The sequence below is a fragment of the Musa acuminata genome, chromosome BXJ3-3 (genome assembly GCF_036884655.1).
Source record: "Musa acuminata AAA Group cultivar baxijiao chromosome BXJ3-3, Cavendish_Baxijiao_AAA, whole genome shotgun sequence".
Lineage (NCBI taxonomy): Eukaryota > Viridiplantae > Streptophyta > Magnoliopsida > Zingiberales > Musaceae > Musa > Musa acuminata.
Window position 1 is genome coordinate 34,585,200 of NC_088351.1, and position 12,713 is coordinate 34,597,912.

Sequence of the window (12,713 nt, forward strand, 5' to 3'; positions counted from 1 at the left end):
TCGGTGTGGAAGGAAGGAGACCTGACGATGGCGCGCCTCGTGCTAAGCCCATCAGGCGATCTGGAGTGAAGTGAAGGCGACAAGGTGGAGCTGATTCGGCGAACCATGACAGAGAGAGGTTGCCGTCCTCTAGTCTGAGTTGCCCGAGGATGACATTTGTAGTAATCCTTGTCATCCGGCATCATATACTCCACCTCCCGTTGCCCCGTCGTCAAAGAAGCCTTGCAGCGTTGGGACCAAGACATGGTGTCGTTTCTCGGTGAGGCCTAGCAAGCCACGCGCGACTCCAGTTGCGTCGGCCTCGGCTCAGGCGGGCAGGCCGCGCTGAGGTGGACTCGGGCACCAAACCAAGAGGTGTGGCTCGTCCTCCCTTTGTTTGAGTCTGAGGAGCAGTGCTGCGGAAGGCTTCGACCGTGTGTAGGCTATGAAGTGGAGCTCAAAGTCATTGGCGAGCTGGTCGAAGGAAGTGATAGTCCCGGTCTTCAGGCCGCCATACCACGCATGGGCCGGCCCTCTCAGAGTGGTAGGAAACGCTCTGCACATCAAGGCATCAGAGGTTCCGTATAGTGTCATCTGGGTGCGAAAAGCGGCTACATGATCCGTTGGGTCAGCGGTGCCGTCGTAGGCGTCCAGCAAAGGGAGCCGAAAATGCGATAGAATCACTTCATCTTGTATTTCGGGCCCGAACGGGGACCCTCGGTGTCTGTTCGCCCCAAGCTATCCCTTTGACCTGCGAACCTCCTGTTGTACTTCGTCGAGACGTCGATTAACAAGGCGCAGCTGGGCTCGTAGGGTGCTCGTTGAGTCCACAGATGGCGCCTCGGGTTCCGGGCGAGTCATCGAATGTTCCACCCCTCGGTTCCCGAGTTGGGCTTATCCGTTCCGAGGCAAAGTGGGGAGCTCGGGAAGTGGTGCATGAGTCCGGGTGGGGGGCTCCCGCTGTTGCAGAGGCTGGGTTATATGCGGGGGCGTCGGTTGGGAGACGAGCGAGATGATAGTTTGCATCACGCCCGCCAGTGCTCGGACTTGATGAGCGAGGTCGTGGAAGGCTTCGGACGATACAGGCGATGGGCCGATGGGGGCGTCGGGTGACGATAAACCCGAGTCGTTGAACAATCGCCAGTAGCGCTCCGATGTTGTGGCGGGGCGTTCGTCTCGGGGTTTATCACGCAGGGGATGTTCTTCTGGGGTGTTGACCAGACGCAACCTCATAGCTGCGGGCTCGCCAAAGTGGATCTGCTGATCGCTCGACATTCGGGGGCCCTCCTTCTAGCGCCAAAATGTTGGTGTAAACAACTTTATGCCGTGGCCTCGGGGCTGACGCGGCTTGGTTCGGGTCCGAATGCACGGGGATCTTGCGCGACGTTCCTCGGGACAGCTGGGGTGGTTGGTTACGATGGTCCGGGCGAGACGTTGCGTGGGGAGTAAAGCTTTTCCGCGACGCTAGGAAGATGCAACCTCGCCCTTTTCCCTATACACAGGTTGGGTCGGAAGCTCGGCCCGACCCCTCCGACGATCAAGTTAGATTATGTGAAAGGAGTTTTTTAGTGAAGAAGTGTCCTCCCCCTTCGTTTAGAACTCGGGGGTATTTATAAGGCAATTTAGTGTTACCTGACGTGCCTGCCTGCGGGAGGCAAGATCGTACCTCTGATGGTGTCTGACATTGTCATTGACGTTGCGTGGAGAACCGAACTGCTGTAGGGTATGGGCGTGCCTCGGTGGTCGTTCTCCTCTGCCTCGATCGAGCGCGTTGGGTCAAACAACGATGAAGTCTTCGTCTGAGAGCGGGTGACGTCAGCACCCATCGTGTCGGCATTATTGCCCTCTTCCGGGCAGAGTGTCATCCGGTCATGACTGACGTCGTAGCGCGTCATGTCGCCATTATTACCCTCATCAATGGGCAGCACCAAATCCATAAAACCCACAAAACAACGAGAAATTCCGACAGTATTTGTTAGGCATATAATGCTGCCAATCTTAAATTTAACAATAAGGCAATGCAAATTAGCTATTTGAATCAGCTGGTGTAATCAAGCTTCTATGTAATAGTCTTTCCTTAGTGGCTAGTTCTACATGCATGGCAAAAAAAAAATCATTTCAAACAACTAGGGAAAAGAACTAGAACAGATTAGGAAAAAGAATTCACCGCAATCTGCCAGCTGGGTCCTGAAATCCAGATGAAAAAGACAATATTATCAAGCAACATTCTCGGCACGGACAAATATTATCAACCACCTGCATGATTTGTTTTGGATTACATATCAGTTTATTTCTCCTACAATTAGCACACACCTCATAGATCTAGCAAAATATATAACATAAGCCATCACTTTGGCACATATTGACCTGGTGGTAACTATAGAGGCAACAAAATTTAACATCAAACTATAGGATGCAGCTTTTGCTGAGAATATGATCCCATTCCTGATGGGAATGAACCTGAGAATGGACAATTCTGCACAAGAACGTGATTTTGATTAGTAGCAAACATTTTAAACACAGTTCTACAGGAAAATAGCAGATGCAAAATCACAAAGCAATTGGAGGCTAAGCATGTCTCAATCTGCGTAATCAGAGAATTAAGCAATCAGATAACTTGGTCTTAAAATCGATGATTTTAAGTCTCTAATTTGCTTATTCAGGTGGTCAGATAGGCTTGTGATGTCCTGAGACTTGGAACTTTCTCGTAGTACCAGAATCAAGAAACTACATATTCTAGGGCAGGGCAGGGAAAAGGAATCTGGTGAACATAGCTCTAGAATATATCTATCTTTCCATTGCAGATGCATTAACAACTATAAGAAATGTAAGAGGAATATCTGGAGATGAAACTTATGATTAAAATATAATTGCAGTTAAGTGTACATATGTAGGACTGACTTTTTGCATATATTCAGTATGTCAAGATGAAATATAACAAATATTGAAATGACTGAGAATTCTGACAACAACATGGGAGCTAGAACCCAAACAAAATACTAATTTCAGACATAGAATACAGTTCATGAATGGAAAGCATAGATGCAGATTTGATGTCATTCATCACACCAAATCTGAGAGCTAAACATGCATTCCAACATATGACAAGTATAATATTTTGTTGATGGTATAAATTGGAAACTTGAGCAAGAAAAATGTAAATTGAATTATGAAGTCATTGCTCAAATAAAGCCAAAAGATGGGCCAAAACAAATACAGATAGGCAGTGTCTTAAATGTTCACTGGGGCTTAGGTTCTCTCAATCGCCACCATTTAGGGTGTCAACTGCCCATCTATATATGACATGGCTTGCTTGCCAGCTGCTGAGACCTAAGTCTGGTTATGAATTATCTTTTCATGGTTCTTCAGGCCTCACCGGGACAAATCTGATAAATTTTGCAATCAAGAAAAACCCTGAAAGAATAGACACAAGAAACAACGAAAACATGCACTCTACAACAGGCTTTTGCATAACATAATTATAAGCTTCTTCAGCATTCTTCTAATATCTAGACAATCTCAACCATAAAACCCTTTCTGTTAACATTCTGCAAGTTCAAACTACCATTTAAAGACAATGATCCCCATATGACAACCGTGAGTAGATTAGAGAACAAAACTTATAGTAAAACCATCAATAATGTCAAATAAAAGTGGAAATGCAACACTAGTACATACACAGATGTAAACCTGCACAGTTAATAATGTTAGATAAAAGTGGAAATAATTCTGTTATACAAATTTCTAAACACATGAGAAATCATTCTTATAAACCGTTGCCTTTTTAAACGTTTGCCATCCTCATTGGAAGTTGTGATCTCTTTTTTTTTTTTCTCTGAGCACTACACATCCCATGCTCATGTTGAACAGCTATAACAATATAAAAATATTCACCTTGCACCAGCAACATCCTATCCCATTATATACTGATATATTGTTGCAACAATAGCAACTTTTTGTGTCATTCTAATCACAAGCTTCCTTCCTCAGTCCACTGGAAAATTCTTTACTATAAGGATCCTGTGACTGATACTCCATGACAATATTGATCCAGTTTATGCTGAGTTCAAATCTTCAGGTTTGTTGACATGATGCAACAAAAGTTGTCAGTCACAAAGTCAGAATATGCAACAAAAGTTTCTCAATAAAGTACAATTCTATGCCAACTTGATTATTAACTGAATTTAGTGAAGGTTACCTATTCGATATTCCTACTTATAAATGTTCATGCCTAGGATAGATATAGATTAACAGTAGACTTAATTTGACCCAATGAAAGATCACCTCAATCCAAATCACCATGAAATTGACCTCAATCTTTTCTTTAAGTACATACTCTTATTAACAGTAAACATAAGCACTGTAAGAAAAATAATGAAAATATAAACTTGCAACAACGAGAATTAGATGACCAACACAGTTGTCTAACATATCATAAATTCTCTTTTCCCAAGGGAAAATAATCAAAATAAAAGAGCAATTAGAACTCTCATTAAGAGATTAATCATCATAGATGTCTGTCTGACATCCTTAACATGAACTGGCCTTGCAAAACCCAATTAATTTAAGGCTTTTGCAATGTCATCAAAAACATCAAGTTAATGAGAGTTAGAAGTATATGTTCAGTGGAATCAAAGGTTCTTCCCCATGATACATTTAACAAGGTCCAGGATGCGGAAGTAATCATAGAATAAAGAAGAATGTGTACCCTCAAGCCCATCTCGATGGTGACGGTTGCTTCCTGTGAGGTTATTACAAGGACTGCCACCAACTACCAAATCAAAACCACCAAAAGTGCTGATCAACTGCTCAATCTTATCACTGCTAAGCTGTTGGACATCAACAAGCTCAATCAAAGTCCCTGTTTGGTTTGTCTGCTCCCACCAACTTTTTAGTAAATTTCTATTTACTTCTGAAATTTCCACAGAAACAACCGTCTTCAGATGTATTCCCAACCGGTGGAGAGCAACTTCAGCTCCCCCAATACCGGAAAACAGTGAGAGAAGTGTTATACCATTTGGAAACATATCCTTCAGAACTGACAAATGGTAAGCCACTGTATCTACTTGAAATGAATTCCCAAGAGATCGGTATCTTTCAGTCCTGCTAATACCACCCCCTCTTGTGTGATCTCTAGGAAATCCTAGAAGCATTTCAATTTCATCTGGTTCTAGTGGAGCAACTTTATGTCGTCCCACCCAAACTAAATTCCATTTTCGACATTCATTAAGAACATACTGTTGTGTCTTTAAAGATGGTATGTCATCATAATTTTCAAGCTCTTTCCTGATTCTCTCTGTTAGTTTTGCACTAGCAATGCAAGTTTGCAAGCAGTTAAACTGTGTCCTGGTATCCCAGGAAGGCCACCACTTTCTTGTTAATGGGAGTGCTTCATGGATGGTTTTAGGAGGAATCGGAAGAAGAGGAAATCTGTCATGGATGGGGAGGTTGTGAACATACGCCCTTTTCCTTGCAGCAGCACAGAAGTACTTTGAATCCACAAATTCTGGCTCAATGTCATATAAGAAGCGTGAGATAGTTTCCCACACTCCTTTTGGTGCCAGGGCCACATTCTCATAGTAAAAATATGGTGGACCAATGGCTGACTCAGGTAGCTTTCTGCATATTTTAGGCATTCTTTGATTTGGAATGCCATATCCAACCATTGGCTTGGGAATAGAGATCATAGAAGACTCATTCTCAGTTAAAAAACGTCTTTTTTTGCTGCTTGTTTCCTCTGCAAGCCCCCTTTTCTTACCTCTTGAACAACCATAAATATAATTTCCAGGCTGTTATACGAAATTGGTTAAATAGACTATATTAAATCTACATGGAAAAAAAATCTAGCAAAACGTATAGATATGAGGTACCTCATCTTTGGTGTAAGTTGATTCTTCCAAATGACTCTCAAATTTTTCCGCTATCTCAGCAGCATGTATGGAATCTGCTAGCTCCAAAATAGAAGAATTTGGACCTGGTACAAGAACAGTGAGAATGAATAAAATAAATAGTTGAAAGGACAATGAAGAAAAATGCATTGCTCATGACAACTAGTTGGGGAAGCATGCTCGATTCTGAATGTCTGTTCTCTAAAAACTACTCCACAATGTCAATTGTGCAAACATGCAGCTAAGTGCCCTGGTATCCCAGTATACAGCAAAAAATTCTATTTTCACAGGCTTTTAAAGAGATTCAGCAAACTTGTGAGCTAGAATAGTCAAATGGATATACAAATTACTAATTTTCCATTAGCTTCACCATAAACGAGGATTCTCCTATCGTGAGGTGGGAATCAACCAAAAGTTGTCATAATCTACTGTGTGATGGCATCAAAGAAAATGTTCTGGAAATGATTGCAAAGCATGAAATTTAAATTTTCCAAACAAATAATGCATCATGGAGTTGCTACAATGCACGAATCAAGTTCTAAAGATTTGAATTTGAAGAAGGGAACATCAGAATTCATGGAAGTTTGTGCCAAGTAGAACCTACAGAAAAGCCACATCTACAGAAGGCTCATATTATGTGTCTAACATCACAAATTTTCCCTGCCAAATATGAGTACATATTTATTAGCAGGCACCCATTGCGACATATATATGTTGTTTATTCATGGTATAACAATTGATGCGAGGAATAATTGCAACTTGATGTAATAATCATGATGTTTTTTTACTTGAAATAGAAGTTAAACAAATTATTATATCATGCTGTCCGACATCAGTACTAATTTAATACGTCTGAATAATTGAAAGGAAACCTTAACTGCAGAAGAAATTTAAGGAGGTAAGTTTAACAGCAGAAAGCTTATTGTTATCAACACAAACTTGGCCAAATGTAATAACTGGCTGACTGGCTCATTAACTTGATAGGACAACCACGTGATGCAAAGTGCCAAAGTCAAAGTTAATAATAGTATACCCACTCTGGTCCTATATAATTATCCTTCCATATCCAATATGGGACCAAACTGGGGTCCAAACTGCCTAGGCCAAAGCTTGTCGTTCTTGTCAAGGAACAAGATAGCCTAAAAACAAGGCCTACTATGGTGTATATGAGATCAAACCTAGTCGAGGTTTCATGCTTTGATTCACCCTCCAATCCCATCCATGAGTAGTTCTTTCTCATTTGGGCCCTTTCAACCGTACTTTAATACCATTTGTCACAAACTGAACAACATAACTAGCCCATTAACTTGATAGAACTGAAACCATGTGGCCTGAAATCTTAAATCCCAAGCTAATAGTAGCAGACACTCTGGCCTTATAAATCAATTTAATTGTCCTCTCACATTTATGTGATATCAATCTGGGGGTGTGGCAGTTAAATTATGGAAGAGACAACACTAAACTTCACCACAATTAATACATGGAGAAAAATGAATGTGTATACACATGTCCAAAACATATACAAGAGAATGAATGTGAGAGGATGAAATATCATCGACCAAATTTAAATGTCAACTCTAGCAAAATTATTTATAAGCAATTATACAATAGATCAAGCAAGTTCATTGAAGACACAATGCAGACATTAACTTTCTGAATTTGCACAATATAACAAGTATCGCTTCAAGCATCAACTAGATGTCATACCACATCTATGAATGGCTGCAGATGCCTCTTTGGTGGAAAACCCCATCTCCACTAGGGTCAACAACTTCTTATCTTCTGCAGAAAGATCCATATTGAACTCCTGTAAACAAATTTTCAGCAGAAAAATAAATCAAATAAATATTTAGTCAAAGTATTTTGATTAAGCACTGCATTATTCTGAGAACACTCAAAAGCCCCAATACATTCATATCTTAAATATTCAGATGTCAAGCAAGTAACAAGAAGGAATCTATTTCATAGGAGTACCACCTAGCACAGTGAAGTTCATGATTTTAACAGGAACATAAGTACTTGAACCATTTTTCAGAATTTCGTCACAAAGTAAGAGAAAAAAAATCAAAGAAAACGTTTACCAACAAGCTGGTGTTAAGCTTTTGACAGTGTTTGCATGTGACCAAGAAACCAAGAAAAAAGATTTCAATCATACAATTAGATAGGTATTTAACCAAAATTTAATAGATGTAATAAATAATAGTCATAAAAAACAGAATCTCATCTAATAATGCAACGTATGTACGACAAGTGAACATTCATTGAGGCATTTAAAAATAAATTCCCATCAATTGACAGAAAATATATATACATTACCAGCAGAGTTAATGCATAGAATATTTTCTAGAAGCAAAATGCTCTAAATCCATCAATGTCTTATAGCAGATGATGACAATATTGTAACCATCAAAGCGACAAGCACAACAGGCTCAAGTCCAGAAAACCACGATACAGGGATTATAATATCTAATGTGCCTTTATCGGGAAAAAAAGGGCCACTACACACAAAAGAACTTTTCCCAAGCAATTGTAGATGATATAGATGACATACTTAACTGATACACCATGATCATTGTTCTCAGAGTTGACATTATATCATCCTTGGTCCTGCAAACAAGGAATCCTCTCTATTACCACATTCATCATCCTGCAAATTGGATCATCCTTGGCCTTATGATTATCTCATTGTTAAGTAATAACTCTGTGCTTCCTTTCATATATCCATATTAAATTTCATAAATATTTACTACAATTATAGGTCACGAATCTTGTTTCAGAATGACTACATTTTAAAGCACCTTTAATTCATAATATAAGCTTTCAGATCTGCATAATAGAATGTCATGATATCTAGAATGTAGGAACACCATGTTACCAACAGTATGAAACACAGTCTTATTGGAGAAGTGAATACAAACTTTTGAATATTTATGACTAATTTCCGCATTAGTGACTCTGAGTAGTGGAAAGCTGAAGCTTGAGGTATATACTATATCATTTTTTTTCTGGTATATACTATACCCATTGCATCTTCCTCGATCATAATCTCCACCCTCCATGAAACAACATTACCTCAAATTGGAAAAGAGTTGTGCCCTCAAGTGCCCAGGGAAAGGGCTGGAAAATATTACTTTCTAGACCAGGCTTCTGGCTGTAACACAAATCTTCAAAGCTTGAGTGCCCTTGTATCATGAGCATGTCATGTAACTACCACTAACACCTAGAATAAAGGCGTACTCTGGGCCAGGTCACCATCGGCTTGGCATGTCATGGTGGTACACTGCAGTCTTTAGTATGTCACAGTGGTACTCTGCAGTCTATAGTATCTGGCATGCCAGGTAACATCCCATTTAACCTCAAACCAGAAACCTCAAAGCTAGTGAATGTAGCAAAATTAGTAAGGCAATTAACCCAATGCCAATAAGTTTGGCAAGTGAATGGATGTAACAACTGCATATTGTAAATGTAACTCATTCAATAAACATTGTTCATTCAATAAATCAGTGATTTAAAAAGGCGCTCAGGCAAGGCGAGGCGAGGCCCGAGCGCATCGCTTCACTTCCAGGCGGTGCTCTTCAAAGAGGCACCGCCTGGGTGCTCGCCCGAGCCCAAGCGCTGGGCGCTTCGGGCGAGCGCCTGGGTTAAACCAGGCGACCGAACCAGCGTTTTAGGTCTGGTTCGGTCTCCGGTGCTTTAGTTGGTTCAATCGAACCAACTAAAGCACCGATATCAGCTGTCGCTGCCCAACCCTAACCCTGCTCGTTGCCGCTGCCGCTCACGCTCCTGCTGCTCGCCGCTATCGCTGCTTGCTACCACTGTCGCCGCTCCTGCTCCCACTCCGGCTGCCGCTGTCGCCGCTCCCACTGCCGCTGCCTTCTTACACTCCTGCTGTCGCTACCGCTTCCTCTTTTCTCAATCAGCACCCCTCACACTCCTCTTCCTTCTTCTCCTTCTGTATACTGTTAATAGTATACTAATAATAGTATTTGTATTTATTAGATTAATAATATATTATTTTGAATTTTGAAACTTTTTATTAATGTGACATTATGATTTTGTACCTTAGATTTTCTTAATTTAATAGCATATTTTTATTTAAAATTTTAAATAATTATATTTATTAATTATATTATATATTTTTATATTTTAGCACATCACTTCGCTCGGGCGAGCGCCTAGCGCCTCGGGCGTTTTTGGACTTTAGCGTCTTTTGACGCATAACGCTTTTTAAATCACTGCAATAAATGATCTCAGAGTATATACAAATTTCCTGCAAAAAAATTGATTGAAATATTGACTCGTAACAACAAGAAGCAGCGATCTCATACTGGTAAATTATAAAAAGCATTTCGAAAATTTCTAAATATCACTGACAATTGCCATGAGAAAAATTAACACTCTGAAAAGACAAGGGACTTAAAAATAAATAAGGATACTATGTAAAACATTTTAAGTCTATAAAAGTGTATGCTGCAGCTATCTCACATCTAAATAGTCAACAAAATTGATTACCTCATCTTCAAAGTCATCAACATCACATAGATCATCATCATCATCATCCAAGTTGTTTCCCCAGCTTGCTAAAGAACAATCACTAGGAGAATGATCAAGCTTTCCAGGTGATTTTTCTATAGCCTGTTAAGCAGAATATAGAATTATGACCTCTTCTTGATCCAGAAAAAACATTAACAACTAGAAAAAAGAGAAAATTCAAAGTTTTTGGATAAATTTGGCATCCAAAAGTTACAATAAAGGTTTATTTAAACGACAGTACTATATACCGCATATGTAAGCAGTGTTTCTAGTATAGCTTCAGAATCTCCTTCTCCTTCATATAGGACAGTTCCAGGTCAAGGGAGTCAGACAAAATATCAAATGCTGTGATGTGTATATGCAACACAAAGCACTGACCGTTTTCCTTGATGGCTTTCAACACCATATCTTCAGAAAATCCCATCCCCATAAAGTGAGAAGCCAGCACAGGGCGAGAAGGACCAGCATCACAAGCCTTAGAATAAAACAAAGTACATCAGTGAAGCACATCCAGCAAAAACAGGAAGAACAATAACAGAAAAGGTTTTCGAAATCTTGGAACCCAAATCAAAATTTTTTCGTCATGAAAAAATGATGGCCTTGTCTGCCTCCTTTCTAAATGGTACTTTGTCAAATAAAACAGTGGTTGTAATTAAGGCCATCATTAGCCTGTACAAGAAAATTAGCAAGCAATAATACCAAAGGCATGCTGTCGATACCCTACACTCTTCAAAAAGTAATTATTTATCCTTTTGTTTTATTATGGTAAAGAGTACTATTACTAATGGAGCAAATATGTCCTCCCAAGTGGATGTGAAGCCACAAGAGAAAAACTCTTCCATTTTCTCAAGTTCCCAATTTGCATAAACAGCCATGCATGACAAAACAATATAGAAACACATATGATTAGGATTTGATTGGGCATTACGTAATGCCAAAAGCTTAAGCTGTTAGGATAGGATACAACATATAAATCAACATATTTATCAACTGGTTTAAATTTAACGTGTGTACGAAATCCAAGTGTATGATGCAAGAAGAAAAGATATTGTACAAATATTTTTTTAATTAAATATCAGAAGAAAAAAAATACCACAAGGTCCTGGGCTTAAACCCCGCCTCCACCGCTTACCCTTTGCCAAAAAAACCCTAAAAAAAGGCCACACGCACGATCAAACTCATGATCTATTCTGATTCCATAATAAACGTCTTAACCGGGCGGCCACTAACCCTAAAAGCTTAAAGACTCACTAAGTTTATAGACTTGAACAAAATTAACCAAGATGGCCCTAAAAGCAATTACTCAAGAACTTCCAAAATAATTTGGAGAAAGAAAAACAAACAATATTAGGAGTGGAATCATACAGAGACAAAAGGTACTTCCCATATTCTATGTTTCCAACGAAAGGGGGTGATTACCTTGTTGGATGGACCAAGAATGTCTTCAGAAGGCAGAGTAGGAGGATTCGCTGCAGCCGTCGGCTCGTCGTCGCTGTCCCACTCGAACTCCTCGTTAACTTCGTTATCACTCGTCCAGTCCTGGACAAGTTACAACTCTCATTAGTCAACAGGCCAAGAACCGGAAAAGAGGAAACAAAGCGTCGATCACAGCAAGGGCAGCCCTTCACTCACCATTTCCGATCGAACAACTGAAGATTCGGTCAAAGAGAAAATTGAAGGAAAAAATCTTCAAATAAAAATACTCCTCGGCGGACGGACCCAATCGAATCGGAAATCAGAAGACAATGACAAGTGGGAAACAGAACCGAGAGAGAGAGAGAGAGAAGGCTCCAGCTAAAGGAACTGATATATCGTACCTTTTGCGACGGGGCGAGAGGCTTTTAACATAATAAAACGGACGTTTGAGATTTGATCTCCTGAGTCTTGCCACTTCTGTAGCTATACCGCGCGCTTCTCGTACGCAATTGCTTGTTACGGCTTGTCACGCCTCGTCCATCGTCGTCGATCCTTCACATGTACGGCTTAATGTCCTGATGGGCACTCCCTCTCCCGGAACGCCATGATGCTGGCAACGATCGCAAGTTTTGTAAGCCATCTATTATTAGGTTTATCGCTTCGATGCCGATAAGCTCTTCGATGACACGCCTCGGATGTCTAGCGGTGTGGACTTCAATCAACAGAGATCACAAAGACGACAACACACACGAGGCCAACACCCGAGTGCTTTCGTTTTATCACAATAAAATTAGATTTCTTCGATTTGTCATCGTCCAGAAAGTTAAATCGATACTGTCACAATTCCAGAACGAATAAATTAATCCATTTGCAAGTGCTGCTTCAAAAGTGGCAAAG

General features: G+C 40.4%; 1 protein-coding gene across 7 annotated transcripts; it reads right to left on the bottom strand.

Moving 5' to 3' along the window:
- Window positions 1–2,074: 2,074 nt before the first annotated feature.
- On the bottom strand, window positions 2,075–12,383 carry LOC103978972 (DNA (cytosine-5)-methyltransferase DRM2). 7 transcript variants are annotated; one of them, XM_009394951.3, is made up of 10 exons: window positions 12,033–12,197; window positions 11,820–11,939; window positions 10,779–10,875; window positions 10,649–10,695; window positions 10,380–10,502; window positions 7,575–7,674; window positions 5,850–5,953; window positions 4,688–5,768; window positions 2,347–2,455; window positions 2,075–2,235 (listed from the first exon to the last, which is right to left on the bottom strand). In XM_009394951.3, the coding sequence occupies exons 1-10, from the start codon at window positions 12,033–12,035 to the stop codon at window positions 2,196–2,198; spliced, it is 1,824 nt and encodes a 607-aa protein (XP_009393226.2). In that variant the 5' UTR covers window positions 12,036–12,197; the 3' UTR covers window positions 2,075–2,195. The 7 variants fall into 7 exon arrangements, with proteins under 7 accessions (XP_009393226.2, XP_064996980.1, XP_009393225.2 ...); XM_065140908.1 differs by lacking the exon at window positions 12,033–12,197 and adding an exon at window positions 12,218–12,383 and having other exon boundaries at window positions 2,223–2,455; XM_009394950.3 differs by having other exon boundaries at window positions 2,223–2,455.
- Between the last annotated feature and the right edge of the window lie 330 nt (window positions 12,384–12,713).

Excerpts from the sequence above, each read along its gene's own strand:
- LOC103978972 (XM_009394950.3), bottom strand. Across the intron at positions 5,769-5,849 it reads CAACTTACACCAAAGATGAG|CCTGGAAATTATATTTATGG; the intron begins GTACCTCATATC and ends TTCGTATAACAG. Across the intron at positions 2,456-4,687 it reads CCATCGAGATGGGCTTGAGG|AATTGTCCATTCTCAGGTTC; the intron begins GTACACATTCTT and ends GTTCTTGTGCAG.